Source organism: Lacerta agilis, chromosome 17 (assembly GCF_009819535.1).
Source record: "Lacerta agilis isolate rLacAgi1 chromosome 17, rLacAgi1.pri, whole genome shotgun sequence".
Classification (NCBI taxonomy): Eukaryota; Metazoa; Chordata; class Lepidosauria; order Squamata; family Lacertidae; genus Lacerta; species Lacerta agilis.
The window spans coordinates 28,085,518-28,101,151 of record NC_046328.1 but is presented as its reverse complement, the minus strand read 5'-3'; the positions used below and the strand labels follow the sequence as shown (position 1 = coordinate 28,101,151).

Sequence of the window (15,634 nt, the reverse complement as noted above, 5' to 3'; positions counted from 1 at the left end):
GTCCCCTGCGCCTGTGCTCAGCCGGCACTCGTTAGCCAATAACGCTGCTGATCTCTGCGCAGCAAATCAGTGGTCCTCTGCAGATAAAACTGCTCCTAACAGCGCAAGAGCAGGCTGTGCCTGTTCCCGCCCCCTCCCTTCTGGTCAGTTGGCAACCCCAAAACCTGTTTGATTGTGTTAATTAGTCCTCCATCTATCCCTTACAGCTAGGATAGAGAGTCTGTGGCCCTCTGGATTTTGCTGGACTCCAGCTCCCATCAGCCCCAGCCAGCATTACCAGCAGGGATGAGAGGAATTGTAGTTCTACGGAATCTGTAGGGCCACAGGTTCCTCATCCCTGCCCTACAACATACTGAAAATATGGGCCCCAAAGAGGGTTGATCTCTCCACATTTGTTGTTCCTAGCTAAGCTCCCATGTCTTCAAACCCTGCCAGGTAGGCAGAAATGCAACAAGGGAAGCCTTTCATAGCACTGCATCTCTGTGTGCTTCACCTGTTGGATTTCTGCATATTTCACACCTGCCACAGAGAGATGTGTCATAGAATCACAGAGTTGGAAGAGACCACAAGGGCCATCCAGTCCAACCCCCTGCCAAGCAGGAAACACCATCAAAGCATTCCTGACAGATGGCTGTCAAGCCTCCGCTTAAAGACCTCCAAAGAAGGAGACTCCACCACACTCCTTGGCAGCAAATTCCACTGTCAGAAGGGCGGAGAATGGTAACTCTCCAAATATCCATCTCCATAACGTATTGACCCATTTACCTGCTTGTGCATTCCTCTAGAATGTACATTAGGGATACTGAGGGTATATTTAAAGCACATACAGTACTTCCTGACAAACAAATCTGAGAAATGTAGTTTCCCCCTTATAGGGCCAAAAAATTCTCAGCACTTCTAAAAAGCTACAGTTCCCAGGATTTGTTGGGGGGAAACGTGCTTTATTCCAGAGTCTTCGCCTATTCACACACACGAGCTGTAGTTTGTTAAGGGTGTTGGGAACTTTAGCTCCGTGGGGGGGGCAGGGGTAAACTACAGTTCCCAGGATTCTTTGGTGGGCGGAATAATGTGCTTCAAATGCATGATGTATAGACTCAGAGAACCTGCAACAGCTATAAAAACAATCGGATTGAACGGAAGGCTTGCTTGAAGGGCAGGGGCCACGGGGAAGCCCCCTGATCTCATTCCCCCAATTTCCCCCTCCCTCCACTTTCCAAAATCTCTCATCTCTTTGCGCCAGCAGCAGGGGGCCGCGTTAGGGACCTGGTTATGTAGGCTTGAAAAAAACACACCTCAAATACGGATATATAGATATATATATATAGCTTAGGGGACAAAACAATACAACGAGTCAGAACCGGGTTAGGGATGCTTTGAGACACTTTTTTTTTTTTGGAGGGGGTGTCCAGTGAATCACCCCCTCCCCTCCCCTCCCCTCTTTTTCTCTCTTCCCTCCCCCCCCCAGCTGCAAAAATAGAGCACGTCCCCTTTAAATTTACCCAGGAGCCCTTAAAGGAGCCCCAGGGGCCCCGGGGGGAAAGGCATCCCCACCCTGCTAACCGGAGCCTGTCTGGCTCTGCTCCTTCTTCTTTTTCGGCCGTGGAAACGGATCCTTGATGCAAGTCGATTAAAAGCGGCGGGGGGAGAAAAAAAATTGCCATTTAGCCATATACAGTATATATATATTTATTTTAAGAAATCGGGGGGGGGGAGAGAAAGGGGGATAATATTGCAACGGATCCGAGAGAATCCACAGCTTAGCGAAGAGCAGCGAAGCCGGGAAGGTTATTTGTGTGCATCGAGGTGGGGGGGTGGAGATGAATCCCTAGGCAGGCAGGGAGGGAGGCAAGCATGGAGCAGCCCCCCAGCCTTTGCATCAAGCTCGAGCCCCAGGATCCAGGTGAGTACAAAAGGCCCCCTCTTTGGTGGGGGGGAATATGCGCCCCCGCACCTCTTTTCCACGCCACCTGCTGGTCGTGTGTGTGTGTGAGTTGGAAAGTGGCACCCCCCCGGAAAAAATAATAATACCTGGTCGGTGTTGGTAGGGGTGTGTTTGTTGTGGGGGGTGTTGCAAGTTTGCCCAGCTGGGTAGGGAGAAGGAAGTCGGTGTGTGTGGGGGGGGGTGCGGGTGGAGGAAGAGCGATGGCCCCTTTAAGATCCCCCCCCTCCCCGCCTCCCTCCATCTTCCTGGACACTTCAGTCCTGGACGGATTCCTGCCTCTCCCATTCAAAAAAATAGCGACGAGGGATTGAGCACAAAAGGAACCGGAGCTGCCAAGAATGAAATGACGTGGAAAAGGGGGGAGCCGTCTCTCCCTGAAGGGGTGCAGGGGCGTACCCAGGATGAAAACTAGGGGGGGGCAAGCCATGGTCGTTCAGGTTGTGACATTTCGGCACGGAAAGGCAAATGAAACCAAAATTTTAGGGAAATTATATATAATTATAGCAGTGCTTTATTATGGTAGTTATTACAATTATTTGCTTGTTGTTGTTTTTAAATTTTTATTCTAGTTACATGTCTTATACCAGGGGTGGCCAACTGTGATCTACTTTCAGAATTAAAATCTGGCTGTGATCTACCCCCGTTTTTGGGGGTTCAGCTCAAAGTTGTTGACCTTTTTGGGGGATGAGGAATGCCCTGTTTTTTTAGGGGTTCGGTTCGTTTTTAGTTGTTGAGGTTTTTTTAGGGACTAGACCTTCTGAAATAATTGATTTAAAAACTAACTCAGCAAGACAGAAGACTGCCTGCTTTGTAAAGTGTGACAACCTTTGTGGTACAAAACACCCAGACAAGAAAAACCAATTCAGCTAACCAGTTTACAAGAATACCTGGCTAGTTTAGATGTATTCAAGTCTCCAGGGCCAGATGAACTACATCCAAGAGTATTAAAAGAACTGGCAGAGGTGATTTCAGAACCACTGGCAATAATCTTCGTGAATTCCTGGAGAACAGGCAAAGTCCCAGCAGACTGGAGGAGGGCAAATTTTGTCCCTATTTTCAAAAAGGGAGAGAGAGAAGACCCAAACAATTACCGCCCAGTCAGCCTGACATCAATACCAGGAAAGATTCTAGAGCAGATCATTAAGCAAACGGTCTGTGAGCACCTAGAAAGGAACGCTGTGATCACTAAAAGTCAGCATGGGTTTCTGAAAAATAAATCATGTCAGACCAATCTGATCTCATTTTTTGACAGATGTGGATGTAGCCTATCTTGATTTCAGCAAGGCCTTTGACAAGGTGCCCCATGATATTCTTGTAAAGAAGCTGGTAAAATGCGGGCTAGACAATGCTACCATTCAGTGGATTTGTAACTGGCTGACTGACCGAACCCAAAGGGTACTCATTAACAGCTCCTCTTCATCCTGGAGAGAAGTGACTAGTGTGGTGCCACAGGGTTCTGTCTTGGGCCCAGTCTTATTCAACATCTTTATCAATGACTTGGATGATGGGCTTGAGAGCATCCTGATCAAGTTTGCAGATGACACCAAATTGGGAGGGGTGGCTAATACCCCAGAGGACAGGATCACACTTCAAAATGACCTTAACAGACTAGAGAACTGGGCCAAAGCAAACAAGATGAATTTTAACAGGGAAAAATGTAAAGTACTACACTTGGGCAAAAAAAATAAAAATGAAAGGCACAAATACAGGATGGGTGACACCTGGCTTGAGAGCAGTACATGTGAAAAGGATCTAGGGGTCTTGGTAGACCATAAACCTGACATGAGTCAACAGTGTGATGCAGCAGCTAAAAAAGCCAATGCAATTCTGGGCTGCATCAATAGGAGTATAGCATCTAGATCAAGGGAAGTAATAGTACCACTGTATTCCACTCTGGTCAGACCTCACCTGGAATACTGTGTCCAGTTCTGGGCACCACAGTTCAAGAAGGATACTGACAAACTGGAACGTGTCCAGAGGAGGGCAACCAAAATGGTCAAAGGCCTGGAAATGATGCCTTATGAGGAACGGCTTAGGGAGCTGGGTATGTTTAGCCTGGAGAAGAGAAGGTTAAGGGGTGATATGATAGCCATGTAAAAATATATAAAAGGATGTCATATAGAGGAGGGAGAAAGGTTGTTTTCTGCTGCTCCAGAAAAGCAGACACAGAGCAATGGATTCAAACTACAAGAAAGAAGATTCCACCTAAACATTAGGAAGAGCTTCCTGACAGTAAGAGCTGTTGGACAGTGGAATTTGCTGCCAAGGAGTGTGGTGGAGTCTCCTTTGGAGGTCTTGAAGCGGAGGCTTGACAGCCATCTGTCAGGAATGCTTTGATGGTGTTTCCTGCTTGGCAGGGGGTTGGACTGGATGGCCCTTGTGGTCTCTTCCAACTCTATGATTCTAGGAAGAGGTGGGGTGGGGAGAGGGAGGTGGAGGTGGAGGTGGAGATCATGACGACTTTTCAAATGTACAGGAGAGTTTGCCTCGCTCAGCAATCCCGGGGCAGTTGTGCGCGATACTTGACCCTCACAGTGTAAACAACCCCCTCCCAATCTCTTCCGTACGGATGAGGGGCAGGAGGACATCAGGGTCCACACAAAATAAAATAGGCGGAAAACACGGGAGCTGAGCAGAGGGTTGTAACAGGAAGAATTATCTGAAAGACGGGTGAGGTGGGGGGGGATACACAGCTGAAACCGGGATCTTCTGGAGGTGGGAAGTAGCTGCTACGGAGCTTTAATGGTGTTGATTTTGTGGAAGACAAAAGCAGAGGCTTCCAAGCAGGTTTACTCGGAAGTCAACCCTGCGGGTTTTCCTCCCAAGAAAAGCACAGGATAAACGCACAGAAAAGCCAGGGGAGCCGCTTTGCAGCGAGTGGGGGAGACGGAGGAGCTTTGCCGGTGCTGTTGCTCACGAGCTGCTGGCTTGCCAGAGAGTCAGCCTGGAGGGAGGGGGACGGGGGGGGCACTTTGCTGGGAGGGAAGGAGCGCCACCGGGGCTGCCAATTGGCGCAGCTGCGCCATCCGCCCGGCTGCCGGGGGTGCTGATTGGCGCGCCCCCCCACCCAGCTCTTTCAGATGCTTTGCCGCTCCCCCCTTCCTCCGCAACTGCCGCCAGCCATATATAGTTGGTGGGGCATGAAGCGTGTTTGCGTTTCCATGTCCTGCCAGGGACTCAAGGCTGCTGGGGGGGGGCAGCTGGCTTCTGGGGGGGGGCATCTGCCCCCTCCTGCCCCCCCTTCGGTACGCCCATGAAGGGGTGTGTGTGTGTCTCTTTGGACCTCACCCTTGAAGATCAGGAAGACTTCGGGGGAGTTTGGCTCCTCCTTTGGGGAAACCCCTCCCCCCCACACCCAGCTTGGACAAACCCCTCTCAGCCCCCAGCCCCCAGGTGTGGTTTTGTGGGCCTGTCTCTCTGAGAGGTCCTGCTGTCCATTTGAAACCACCCCCCTTCCAATGTTGTATACAGCACCCCTCACTTTTCCTCTGTACCCCTGTAAAGTCTGTTACTCCTGCATTGCAGGGGGTTGGACTAGATGACCCTGGTGCCCCCTCCGAACCCTATGGCTTCCACTACTTCAACCTTGCTTTCACAAAGTGACACAACATCTTCGCTTCCCAGCCAGCAAGTCTTGCACCACCTCTCCCTGCCCCCGCCACCTCTGTTGTTTTGCCCCCTGTCAAAACATTTGCACTGTATTCTCCTTGCAGCCGGGGACCTATCCGTGTTGTTAATCCATTGTGCTAATCCTAACCACCACCACCCTTATTCTCAGCAGCTCTTTAATTCTTTTTTTAAAACGCCAGATAGGAAGAGATTTCGTTGTAGGCTCCACTCATTATTGTTGTTGTTGTTTAGTCGTTTAGTCGTGTCCGACTCTTTGTGACCCCATGGACCAGAGCATGCCAGGTACTCCTGTGTTCCACTGCCTCCCACAGCTTGGTCATACTCATGTTGATAGCTTTGAGAACACTGTCCAACCATCTCATCCTCTGTCGTCCCCTTCTCCTTGTGCCCTCCATCTTTCCCAACATCAGGGTCTTTTCCAGGGAGCCTTCTCTTCTCATGAGGTGGCCAAAGTACTGGAGCCTCAGCTTCAGGATCTGTCCTTCCAGTGAGCACTCAGGGCTGATTTCCTTCAGAATGGATAGGTTTGATCTTCTTGCAGTCCATGGGACTCTCAAGAGTCTCCTCCAGCACCATAATTCAAAAGCATCAATTCTCCGGCGATCAGCCTTCTTTATGGTCCAGCTCTCACTTCCATACATCACTACTGGGAAATCCATAGCTTTAACTAGACGGACCTTTGTCGGCAAGGTGATGTCTCTGCTTTCTAAGATGCTGTCTAGGTTCGCCATTGCTTTTCTCCCAAGAAGCAGGCGTCTTCCACTCATTATTATTACTTCTATTATTGAAGGCGAGTGTTTGTGTCTCCCCAGAAGAGTCGCTGTTCCCAGAAGAGGCGGCCGATTCGCAAAGCAGCGGCGAGCTGCGCTCCGGACACTCCCTGCGGCCCTCTGGGAACGGCCTCGTGCGAGGGACAGCCGTCAAGGACCCCTCTTCCCTCCTCTCCGGAGGGCGCAAGTACTCGGATCACTGCGAGGAGCGGGCGTCGAGGCCCGGCAAGAGCCGCATCCCCGGGCGCGACCACCGGCGCTACTACCATGAGCACTGGAGGGCAGAGTACCTGATGGACTTCAACGCTGCCCGGCATGGCATGATTTGCATGGTCTGCGGCAGCTCTCTGGCCACCCTCAAGCTCAGCACCATCAAAAGGCACATTCGCCAGAAGCACCCGTACTCCCTGGCCTGGAGCGCCCACGAGAAGGAGGTCATCATGAACAGCTGGGACGCCCACCTGGGCCTCGAGGCAGAGAGTGACGGAGCCAGAGAGCACCCCAATGCGCCCGAGGTTCAGGAGGGGGGCCACGGTAGGGGGGCCTAAGTTTGTGGGTTTGTGGATCATCTTAATCGTAGCCACAGATAGCTTTATCCTCTGTGTGTTGATCTAATCCCACCCCCTTTCTTTCATAATCCTTTTTATTAATTTTTACAAACATACAATATATTTATTTATTTATTTTTTTGAAATATCTCTTTATTCTTTAAAATCATAGCAAAACAACCATCATCAAACATTAACCAACATAATTGCATACATACATTACATAATAGCATACATACATTACATTACATTACATTACATTCATACCTTCAACCATCTTACATATACACATTTATTCTCACCTATCTTGCAGTACTTCATATCATATATTTATAATTTATTACTTGTTACACATTTTATATTTTGGCCTCCTTAGGCCAGGACTTCCCTCAAGCCTTCCATATGGTTTCCAAAATTATTCCCTCTTTGTTTTTATATTTCTTCCATATATCATTGCTTTGATATTCATAACTAACATAATCATTGCTTATTTCATCATACAACAATATTTATTCTTTACTACAAAGCCTCTTGCAATCCTACCAACGTATTTAGTTGTGTATTTCCCCCTCAAATAATTTACATTTTTTTCCCAATCCTCAATAAATTTTTGATCTCGCTGTTCTCTAACACCCCCTTTTTAAAATACTGTCAGAAATGGTATATTTTTCTTCCATAGTGGTAATTTTTCTTCAGTGACAATATTTATTTTTTGGCCATAAAAATTGTTACTTGAACAGATGACAAAACCTTCAAAAAACAAACAAACCCTGACAACTAAATTCTTATATAGGTTTCATTAAAAAAGAGAGTGAGTTATGTTTCTAGTGTTTGTAGAACTTCAAATATGAGGCACAAAACTTTTATTAAATCTCCAAAAATATTCCAAAACATTTATCATCATAACATCCCCCCCCAAAAAAATTCGACATAGATTTCTTCTTGACCCCCCCCTTTCCTGATGTTTGTTTTCCACTTCTTTTTCTTAGCTGTACATGTGTTTTTATTATCTAAACTTTGCTATCCTTAGTTCTTTCAGTAATCCACTGCTTATACCTGTATTTCAATTCCTGCCTGCAACTTCATGTACGGATGATACTATGATAGATAAATCTGTCAGCTAAATTTCTTAACACGGTGAGAGGGGTTGGATTTGCACTGTGGAGACCCAGGGTATAAACGTGTCCGCCAAATGCTGTTTGACTCCCATCATTCCCAGCCATCTTACCGAGTTGTCGGGGATGATGGGAGTTGAAGTCCAACAGGCCTCTTTCTAGCTCAGTATTGTTTACAACACGGGTGGGGAGCCTCCAGCCTGTGGGCCAGTCCTGGCCTCCCGGGGGTGGGTTGCTTCTGATTTGGCCAGTGAGGTCATTTCCCCCAAGCCACGCCCACTTGCTAATCAGCTGGGTGGAATCAGCTGATGGATGGGGTTCACTTCTGTGTTTTGTTTCCCATTCTGCACTGACTGGCTTGCTAGGCTTTCAGACAGGGAATCTTGGCCAGCCCTGCCTGAGGAAGCCATTGGGAATTAAACCTTGTGGACGAAAGACAAGATGATCTCTGTTTTCCCTCCCTGGGGACCCATGCAACTTTTTTTTACAATTGGGTCTTCCTTTCATCCTTCCTTTTTATAAAAAGAATACGTTAAGTGGCCACGCCAAGCAGATTAGGAGGTTTCATTTTTTATCTTTTTGCGAAGATTTTAAATTTAATTTTATAGTGTATATAAAAGAGAACAGATGAAAATTAAACGATAAAACAGGCACGTAGAATAAGCGCAGTTGTACTTGGCTTTAAAAACCCCAAACGAAACGAAAGTAAATATTGTCGTGATCTGATTATCATTGTTCCAGATTTGCCAAGGTGGCGACGGGGGGGTTGTCTTGAAAATGACGGTTCCCTTGTATATGTCATAAAGGAATGCCAAATGATACGTCTGGAGGTTCTAGGCTTGTCAAAATCTCAAATTATGTGCGATTTCCCCCCCCATTATAGCTATATTCCAGAGTGGATGGTACCAAGTGTTCAGCGTAATATTTTGGGCTGTTTTCGCGGAGTTTCAATTACTATTTGAGCTGCCACAATCATATATATATATATATATATATATATATATATATATATATATATAAGACCAATTCTTCTGACACTTTATATACATTGGTATCATCATAAAATATATACAGTAACATTAATTTTGGACAGCAGACAGCAGTTTATTTAGTAATGTTCATCACCTCTGACAAAATTATGATTCCGAAAAGAAGGTTCACTTGCTCTCCACCTGCCTTGCTTCTGTACAGGTGGAGAATTTCCGCTGAGTAGCAGCCGCAGGAGGCGCCGTGGCCCAGGACCCCTCTCCTCCCGTGGGGGGCGGCGGCCGTCCGGCCTGTCCTTGAAAGCCTCCCCGGGAGGGGAAGAGCAGAACTTGGAGCGCTACCTGAAAGAGTCCCTGCAGAGCTGGTTCCAGTCTGAGTTCCTGATGGACTACGACCCTCAGGGCAACCGCCTCTTCTGCATGATGTGCGGCTCTTCGCTGCCCAGCCTCAACTTGGATGACATCAAGAGGCACGTCATGGACGCCCACCCCAGCTCGCTTGGCTTCAGCCCCGCCGAGAAGGCCAGCATCCTGGAGACTTGGAACGCCCGGGCCGTGGTCCCGCCTGCCGAGGGCACAGGGGAGGCACCAGTGGGTGAGGCAGGAAGCGAGCAGAGGGCGGGAGGGGAGGGCCGGAAACAGAGCACCGGAATCGGAACAATATTTCAGCAGGCCTGCAAATGACAGGTGGCGGGAAAGTAAAGAAATACAGCCGTACCTTGGCTGACTAACGCCTTGCGACTTGAACGTTTTGGCTCCCGAACGCCGCAAACCTGGAAGTGAGTGTTCCGGTTTGCGAACGTTCCTTGGAACCCAAATGTCCAACGCGGCTTCCGATTGGCTTCAGGAAGCAATTGGAAGCCGTGCCTTGGTTTCCAAACGTTTTGGAAGTCGAACGGACTTCCGGAACGGATTCCATTCGACTTCCACTGTAAATGGAGAACGCGGAGGGTGAAGAAACTGGTGGAAGAGGCTGCCTGAGACCTCGTGAAGGCCACACGAGATTTCGCATGACCTTCGTAGAGCCCAGTAAGCAAGGCAGAGGGCTTGGGGAAAAAATTCTTTCAGCACCGGTTTTTCCTGCCACGGAAATAGTTTTTAAGCTGTCAGTCTTGCTTCCCAGGCTCTGGAAAGGCCGCTTGAACCCTCAGGATGGGTGTGGACCCACCCAGAGCATTCCTGAAGCCTCAAACAACCTCCCCCTTCCTGTAGTCCAGGAAGGTAGGATTGGTTGTACAGAGGGGAGGTTCCAGGTGTCTTCCCGACTTTGCATGATTTTGTATCTGCTCACGGATCCCCGGAGCGTAACCCCCACATAGGTTTTGGGCCTGCTGTGTTGCTTCCCTGAATCAGGCACTATACTTAAAATCGAGGAGCTCCTGTCTGTAGCTTCTTCTTGAAGGAAAGCCAGAATACACGCTAGTGATCAAGGATAAGGGAACCTGGCGTTGTCCGTATGGTGCAGTACTCCAGCTCCCAGCAGCCGCAGCCAATGGTCAGGGGGGAGGGCCAAACAGCAGGTGCGAACAGGAAGCTCGTTCCTCCAAATCCTTGTGTAACCAGAAGGTGAGGCATCTAGCAGTCTCTTGCGGGAGGGAGAGCGGAACCAAGAGTTGTGCAAGTACAAAACATGTAAGTGAGTGAGGACTCAGTGGGCACCGAATCCTGGTGAAGGGCAAAACCCAGAAAATCAAAGATAGGAGTGCGGAATGGAGTGTCCTCAAAACGGGGATGTCTTACGAGTTGGAACCCTGAAGAGTATAACAAACTTGACTTGTGCTGCCTTGAACATTTGGTGCATTTAGCTCAGTATTGTCTTTGCTATCTGTACATTTAAAGCAGTATTATGCCACTTTAAACAGCCATGGCTTCTCCCCCCCCCCAAAAAAATCCTGGGAGTTATAGTTTGCTAAAGGTGCTGAGAATTATTGAGCGAACCTCCTTGTCACAGAGCTACACTTTCCGTCTCTTCCCGGGGAATTCTGCGAATTGTAGCACTGTGAGAGGAATAAGGGTCTCCTAACAAATCTTAGCACCCTGAGCATGTCACTATTCCCAGGAACTACAAAGGGGTGGTCGTTACTGCAGATGAATTGGCCCAGAGCAGAGGATGCGAAGTGAGGCACATACAGAGGGCAAGACAAGAACCTTGGCAGTACTACGCGCAGGTTCTGCTTTGCGAACGAGAAACGGCGAACATTCACCTGTCCAAACATGAGGAATGACTACCCAAACGTCGCTAGACACATCGCAGATTCAGATACTTGAGCAGAGAGCATCTTCTACTTCCTTGCTTGCCTTTTGCTGGTTGGCGGAGCAATGAAGTGAGTGAGGGGGAGCGATCAGACAAATCAGAGAGCATTTTTTCAGTGGGAAGTCAAAATTCAAAATTAGAGGGGGGAAAAAATCAAAATTAGAAATCCCCCCTCCCAGGACTCAATGGAAATCACTGACCCCCTTATGCAAACTCTCGGCTAGCAATCAATTTGGAGGGAACACTGCGTGTTCGGTAAGCAGGACTTTTGCGTAATTAAATCTGTCCTCTTGTCCCCCCCCCCTTTCCCACTCCTTCCTGGATCCACCCCAGAGGCAGAGTCCGAGCCCTCCCCGCAGGACCTGACGAAGAAGGAGGTGGACCCTCCCACGTCTCCAGACCAGCCTACTGGCGAGGACGGCTCCGAGGAGGCCGGCGCTTGGGACTCGGAAGAGAGCGGCCTTCCCGCCCCGGCCCGGGGGAGGGACCACCGCCGCTACTTCCAGGAGCACTGGCGGGTGGAGTACTTGATGGACTACAACGGGTTGCGCCACGGCCTGGTGTGCATGGTGTGCGGGAGCTCCTTGGCCACGCTCAAGATGAGCACCATCAAGAGGCACATTCAGCAGAAGCACCCGGACTCCACCCAGCTGAGCCACCACGTCAAGGCCCTCATCGTGGAGGAGTGGAACCAGAAGGTGGCCCGCCTGGTGGACGCGGAAGACTCCTTGCCCGAAACGGACGGCGAGGCAGACAGGGGTAAGGGGGTAGGCGGTGTTTGAAATCCCCTGGGTGCATTTTGCTCCTCATTGCGACTACGTGGGGATTTCAGGCTGGAGAATTGGAAGGAGGTCACAAGGGTCATCTAGTGAACCCCCTGCAACGCAGGAATATCCTCCCCCCCCCATTGTGGGGCTCAAACCCACGACCCTGAGATTAAGAGCTTTATGCTCTGCTGACTGAGCTATCCCGGTAGAAACAACAACAGACAGTCATGGTATCTGTACCTCAGATAAAATACAAAACCGTGTATATCTCTGGATAGAAATGTATTAATTATGGAACTAAACTGACAATATCATCATACAAAAAGTATACATAGATATTTCCTCAGAGGCAAAGCCTATATATGCTTTAAAACATCAAAGTGCTGATTCAAAGTGCAATATAATGTTAAAGATGGTTATGCAAAAGTCTACAAGACGTATGGGTCTATCTTCCCAATGTTGGAGAAGGTTATACAAAGTCATTCAGACGTGTGGGTATGTCCTCCCGACGGGTGGCCAGCTTCAAATCTTCGCGTTTCACCAGCAGTTTCGTCAAGGTCTGGACTTTATCTTTGATAACAACAGTACAAACCATCAACTTTACTAGAGATATGAGTTCAATTATACAATAAAAAGGCTTAATAAAGATTCATGTACTCGCCATCAAATCAGAACTAGGATATTAAACATAGCTAAGCTATTCAAAGTGACTCAGACTTCCATCATTCCAATATAGCTGATGCGGACTCAAACTTTCTCCAGGTTAAATACTTACAGGCAGGCTAACATTTAAAGGAACAGATTACTATTGTATTTTATCTGAGAGACTGAGCTATCCCAGCTGCTCCCTGACGTGCCAGGGGAAAGCATTCAAAATGTGCTTGTGCGCCTGCAGGCTGCAGCTGTACAGTCCATCCTCTGGATGCTACTCCCCAATTTCTGCCTTGTTTTTCTGCGTGAATATGCTTCCTCTGCGATAACGATAAAAAAATGGGTTGGATAAGGCATAGGCAAAGTCAGCCCTCCACCTCCAGATGTTTTGGGACTACAACTCCCATGATCCCTAGCTAACAGGACCAGTGGTCAAGGATGATGGGAATTGTAGTCCCAAAACATCTGGAGGGCCGAGTTTGCTTATGCCTGGGTTAGAATATCATAAAAAGGTGGGTGGGGCTCCTTCATGGAGGGCAGTATAGTAGCAGGGCTGTTAACAGGAAAGCTAAAAGACATGGCACATAAGGAAAAGGGATTGAGGAGGGAGGAGGGAAAAGACAGCACTTGGACTCCCAGCTTGATGGTTTCCCAGATGCTTTATTTCACAGTTCGGCGTATGGTTTAATAATAGTAATAGTGATAATAATTACATATAAATATATAAATACGACAGTCCTAAGTTGCAGAGATATTTGATTACTCCTGGCTGGACTGTGATCTCCCCTCTGTTGTTCTTCTGTTCCTCCAGTGGAATCTCAGCAGGCTTGCAACCCCCCTTTGTCCCCTGAGGAATCTCAAGAGGGCGGGACAATGCCTGCAGGAGAGGAAGAAGAAGAAGAGGAAGAGGCCCCCGCAGCAGGAAGACTAGCTCCCTCTCAGCAATCCTCGGAGGCTGCGTCTTCGCTGGCAGGTGCCCCGTCCCGGCGGGGTCAGCGCCGGAACTACCAGCCGCGCTGGCGGGTAGAGTACCTAATGGATTACGACGAGCAGCGGCACGGGCTGGTGTGTATGGTGTGCGGGGGCACGTTGGCGACCCTTAAAGTCAGCACCATCAAGCGGCACATCCTTCAGGTCCACCGGTTCTCCCTGGAGTTCACGGCGCTGGAGAAACAGACCATCCTCGATGCCTACGCCGAAAACGGGCCGGCTCAGAATCCCAGGCACCTGGGCACAAAGACCTCCCCCAGCCCGGACTCTGAGCCTGCCGACATCAAGCCAAGTGTCCAAGGTGCAGGGAAAATGGGGTTTGGTTACAATTTGCCAGTATGTACGGTGTAGCCCGTGGACGTGGACTGCCCTTGTGGTGGCAGGGTGGACTCCGTTGACCGACGAACTCAACTTGTTTGTTTTCCTCCTAAGGATGACGGAATTCCCTTTTGGAATTCTCAGGTTTCGGAATTCTGCGACTGGAATCGGACAGTGCAGAATTCTGCGACTGGAAGCAAATAATGCAGACGCCGGGGAAGTCTTGTTTTGCTTTGTCTTCGTTTCTCTCTGCACAGCATCCGTTTTGATTTGCATGTTCTGTTCTAGTGACAAAGCGTTTTTTAAAGGTGTTTTCACACACACCCCATCCCCAAAGCCCCTTTTCTCTGCACCTGGATTTTTGTGTGCTCCCAACTATTTTGGTAAGGTTTCGGAAAGGTAGGTAGGGTGGCGGGGGGAAGCTTCGGTATTTTCTGAAGTGAGGAAGGTCCGTAAGAGCACTGTCGCATGGGGCAAGTGCACTTAATCGATCCTCGAGGCCCGGAGGTTTCTGTGGGAAGCAAAGTTGCTGCTACTAAGGTGGGGCACCTATTTTTCAGCCTGAGGGCCGCATTCCCTTCTAGGTGTGTTTGGCAGTGGTGGGCAGAGCCAGAGCAAAAAATGGGAGGAGCAACACAGGTAAATGCTCCCTGAGGTTTCCCCAACCTGCTCCAAGGCATCAAGGGTCAGGTGATTTGATAGCTAGGCCTCCTGTTCTGGTCTGGGAGGCTGCTTGGGCCAGGCCTCAGCTGCCCTACATGCAAAATAGATGACATGAGACGTTCGGCCGGAGGACAGTTTGCAGTTGCTAGAACCCTGCTGGGCCCTGTTGTTTTTTGCAAGCCACCCACCCCAAGCAGGTAATCATTGGCACTTTGTGGCCTGTTCCTTTACCCACACGGTCACCTGACGCCATTGCGACACCAAGCGGTTGATGGGTAGCTGCCCACTGTGACCTGCCCGCAGGTAGGTGGGTGGTAAGATCCAGTTCCTCCCTCGCAAGCTGTGCCACGAAGAATTCCCATGTGTCCTCCACAAGTGCCTAGGCCCCGATTTGTGGCTGTGCATCATGTAGCTGAAGGGTGAACAAATTACGGCCCTTGCCCCCATCCCATACCTGGAATATTACAGAACTCATTGTAAGAGGCCCTCCTGCTTGATGCAGCATAGGCCGTGCTTAATATAGCATGTTAAAATATTTGAAACGAGGAGTTGGGCTTGTTGTGAGCATTTCCCCTGCGATTGCACTTAAGATGGCCATTTTGGACTCTCAGATGAATTGAGCGACTCAGCACTTCCTGGACTGTACTATGCCAGGCACTGGGGCGGGGGTGGGAACCCTGCTACTTAGGAAAATGCTAGGTTGAATGTGTCATGTGCTAACTTTCTACATGCAGGGAGGTCTCCCCCCCCCCCAATTCTACCTACAATGGAACAGTCCAGAAAAGTGTCACCTTGAGGAGCTGCTGACAGCGTCCCTATATCTCGATTTGCATTTATAGTGCTCTGTCATTGGGTTTTAATTCTGACCCATGTCTTTCCAATTCTCTACCCCAAAACCTCTTACTCTAGTGTAAGTGAATTAGGAGGACGTGGACTACTTTATTTGCTGTTGCTCTTCCTCGTAAAAAGATGTGACTTGACATAGGACACTTAACTTTTC

At 49.0% G+C, this 15,634-nt stretch overlaps 1 protein-coding gene across 1 annotated transcript; it reads left to right on the top strand.

The window, feature by feature from the left end:
- The first annotated feature begins 1,753 nt into the window (after positions 1–1,753).
- On the top strand, positions 1,754–14,409 carry C17H11orf95 (chromosome 17 C11orf95 homolog). Its single transcript, XM_033174879.1, has 5 exons — positions 1,754–1,900; positions 6,385–6,876; positions 9,197–9,586; positions 11,579–12,004; positions 13,475–14,409. Exons 1-5 carry the CDS (start codon positions 1,852–1,854, stop codon positions 14,002–14,004), a joined length of 1,887 nt encoding a protein of 628 aa, XP_033030770.1. The 5' UTR covers positions 1,754–1,851; the 3' UTR covers positions 14,005–14,409.
- The last annotated feature ends 1,225 nt before the right edge of the window (positions 14,410–15,634 follow it).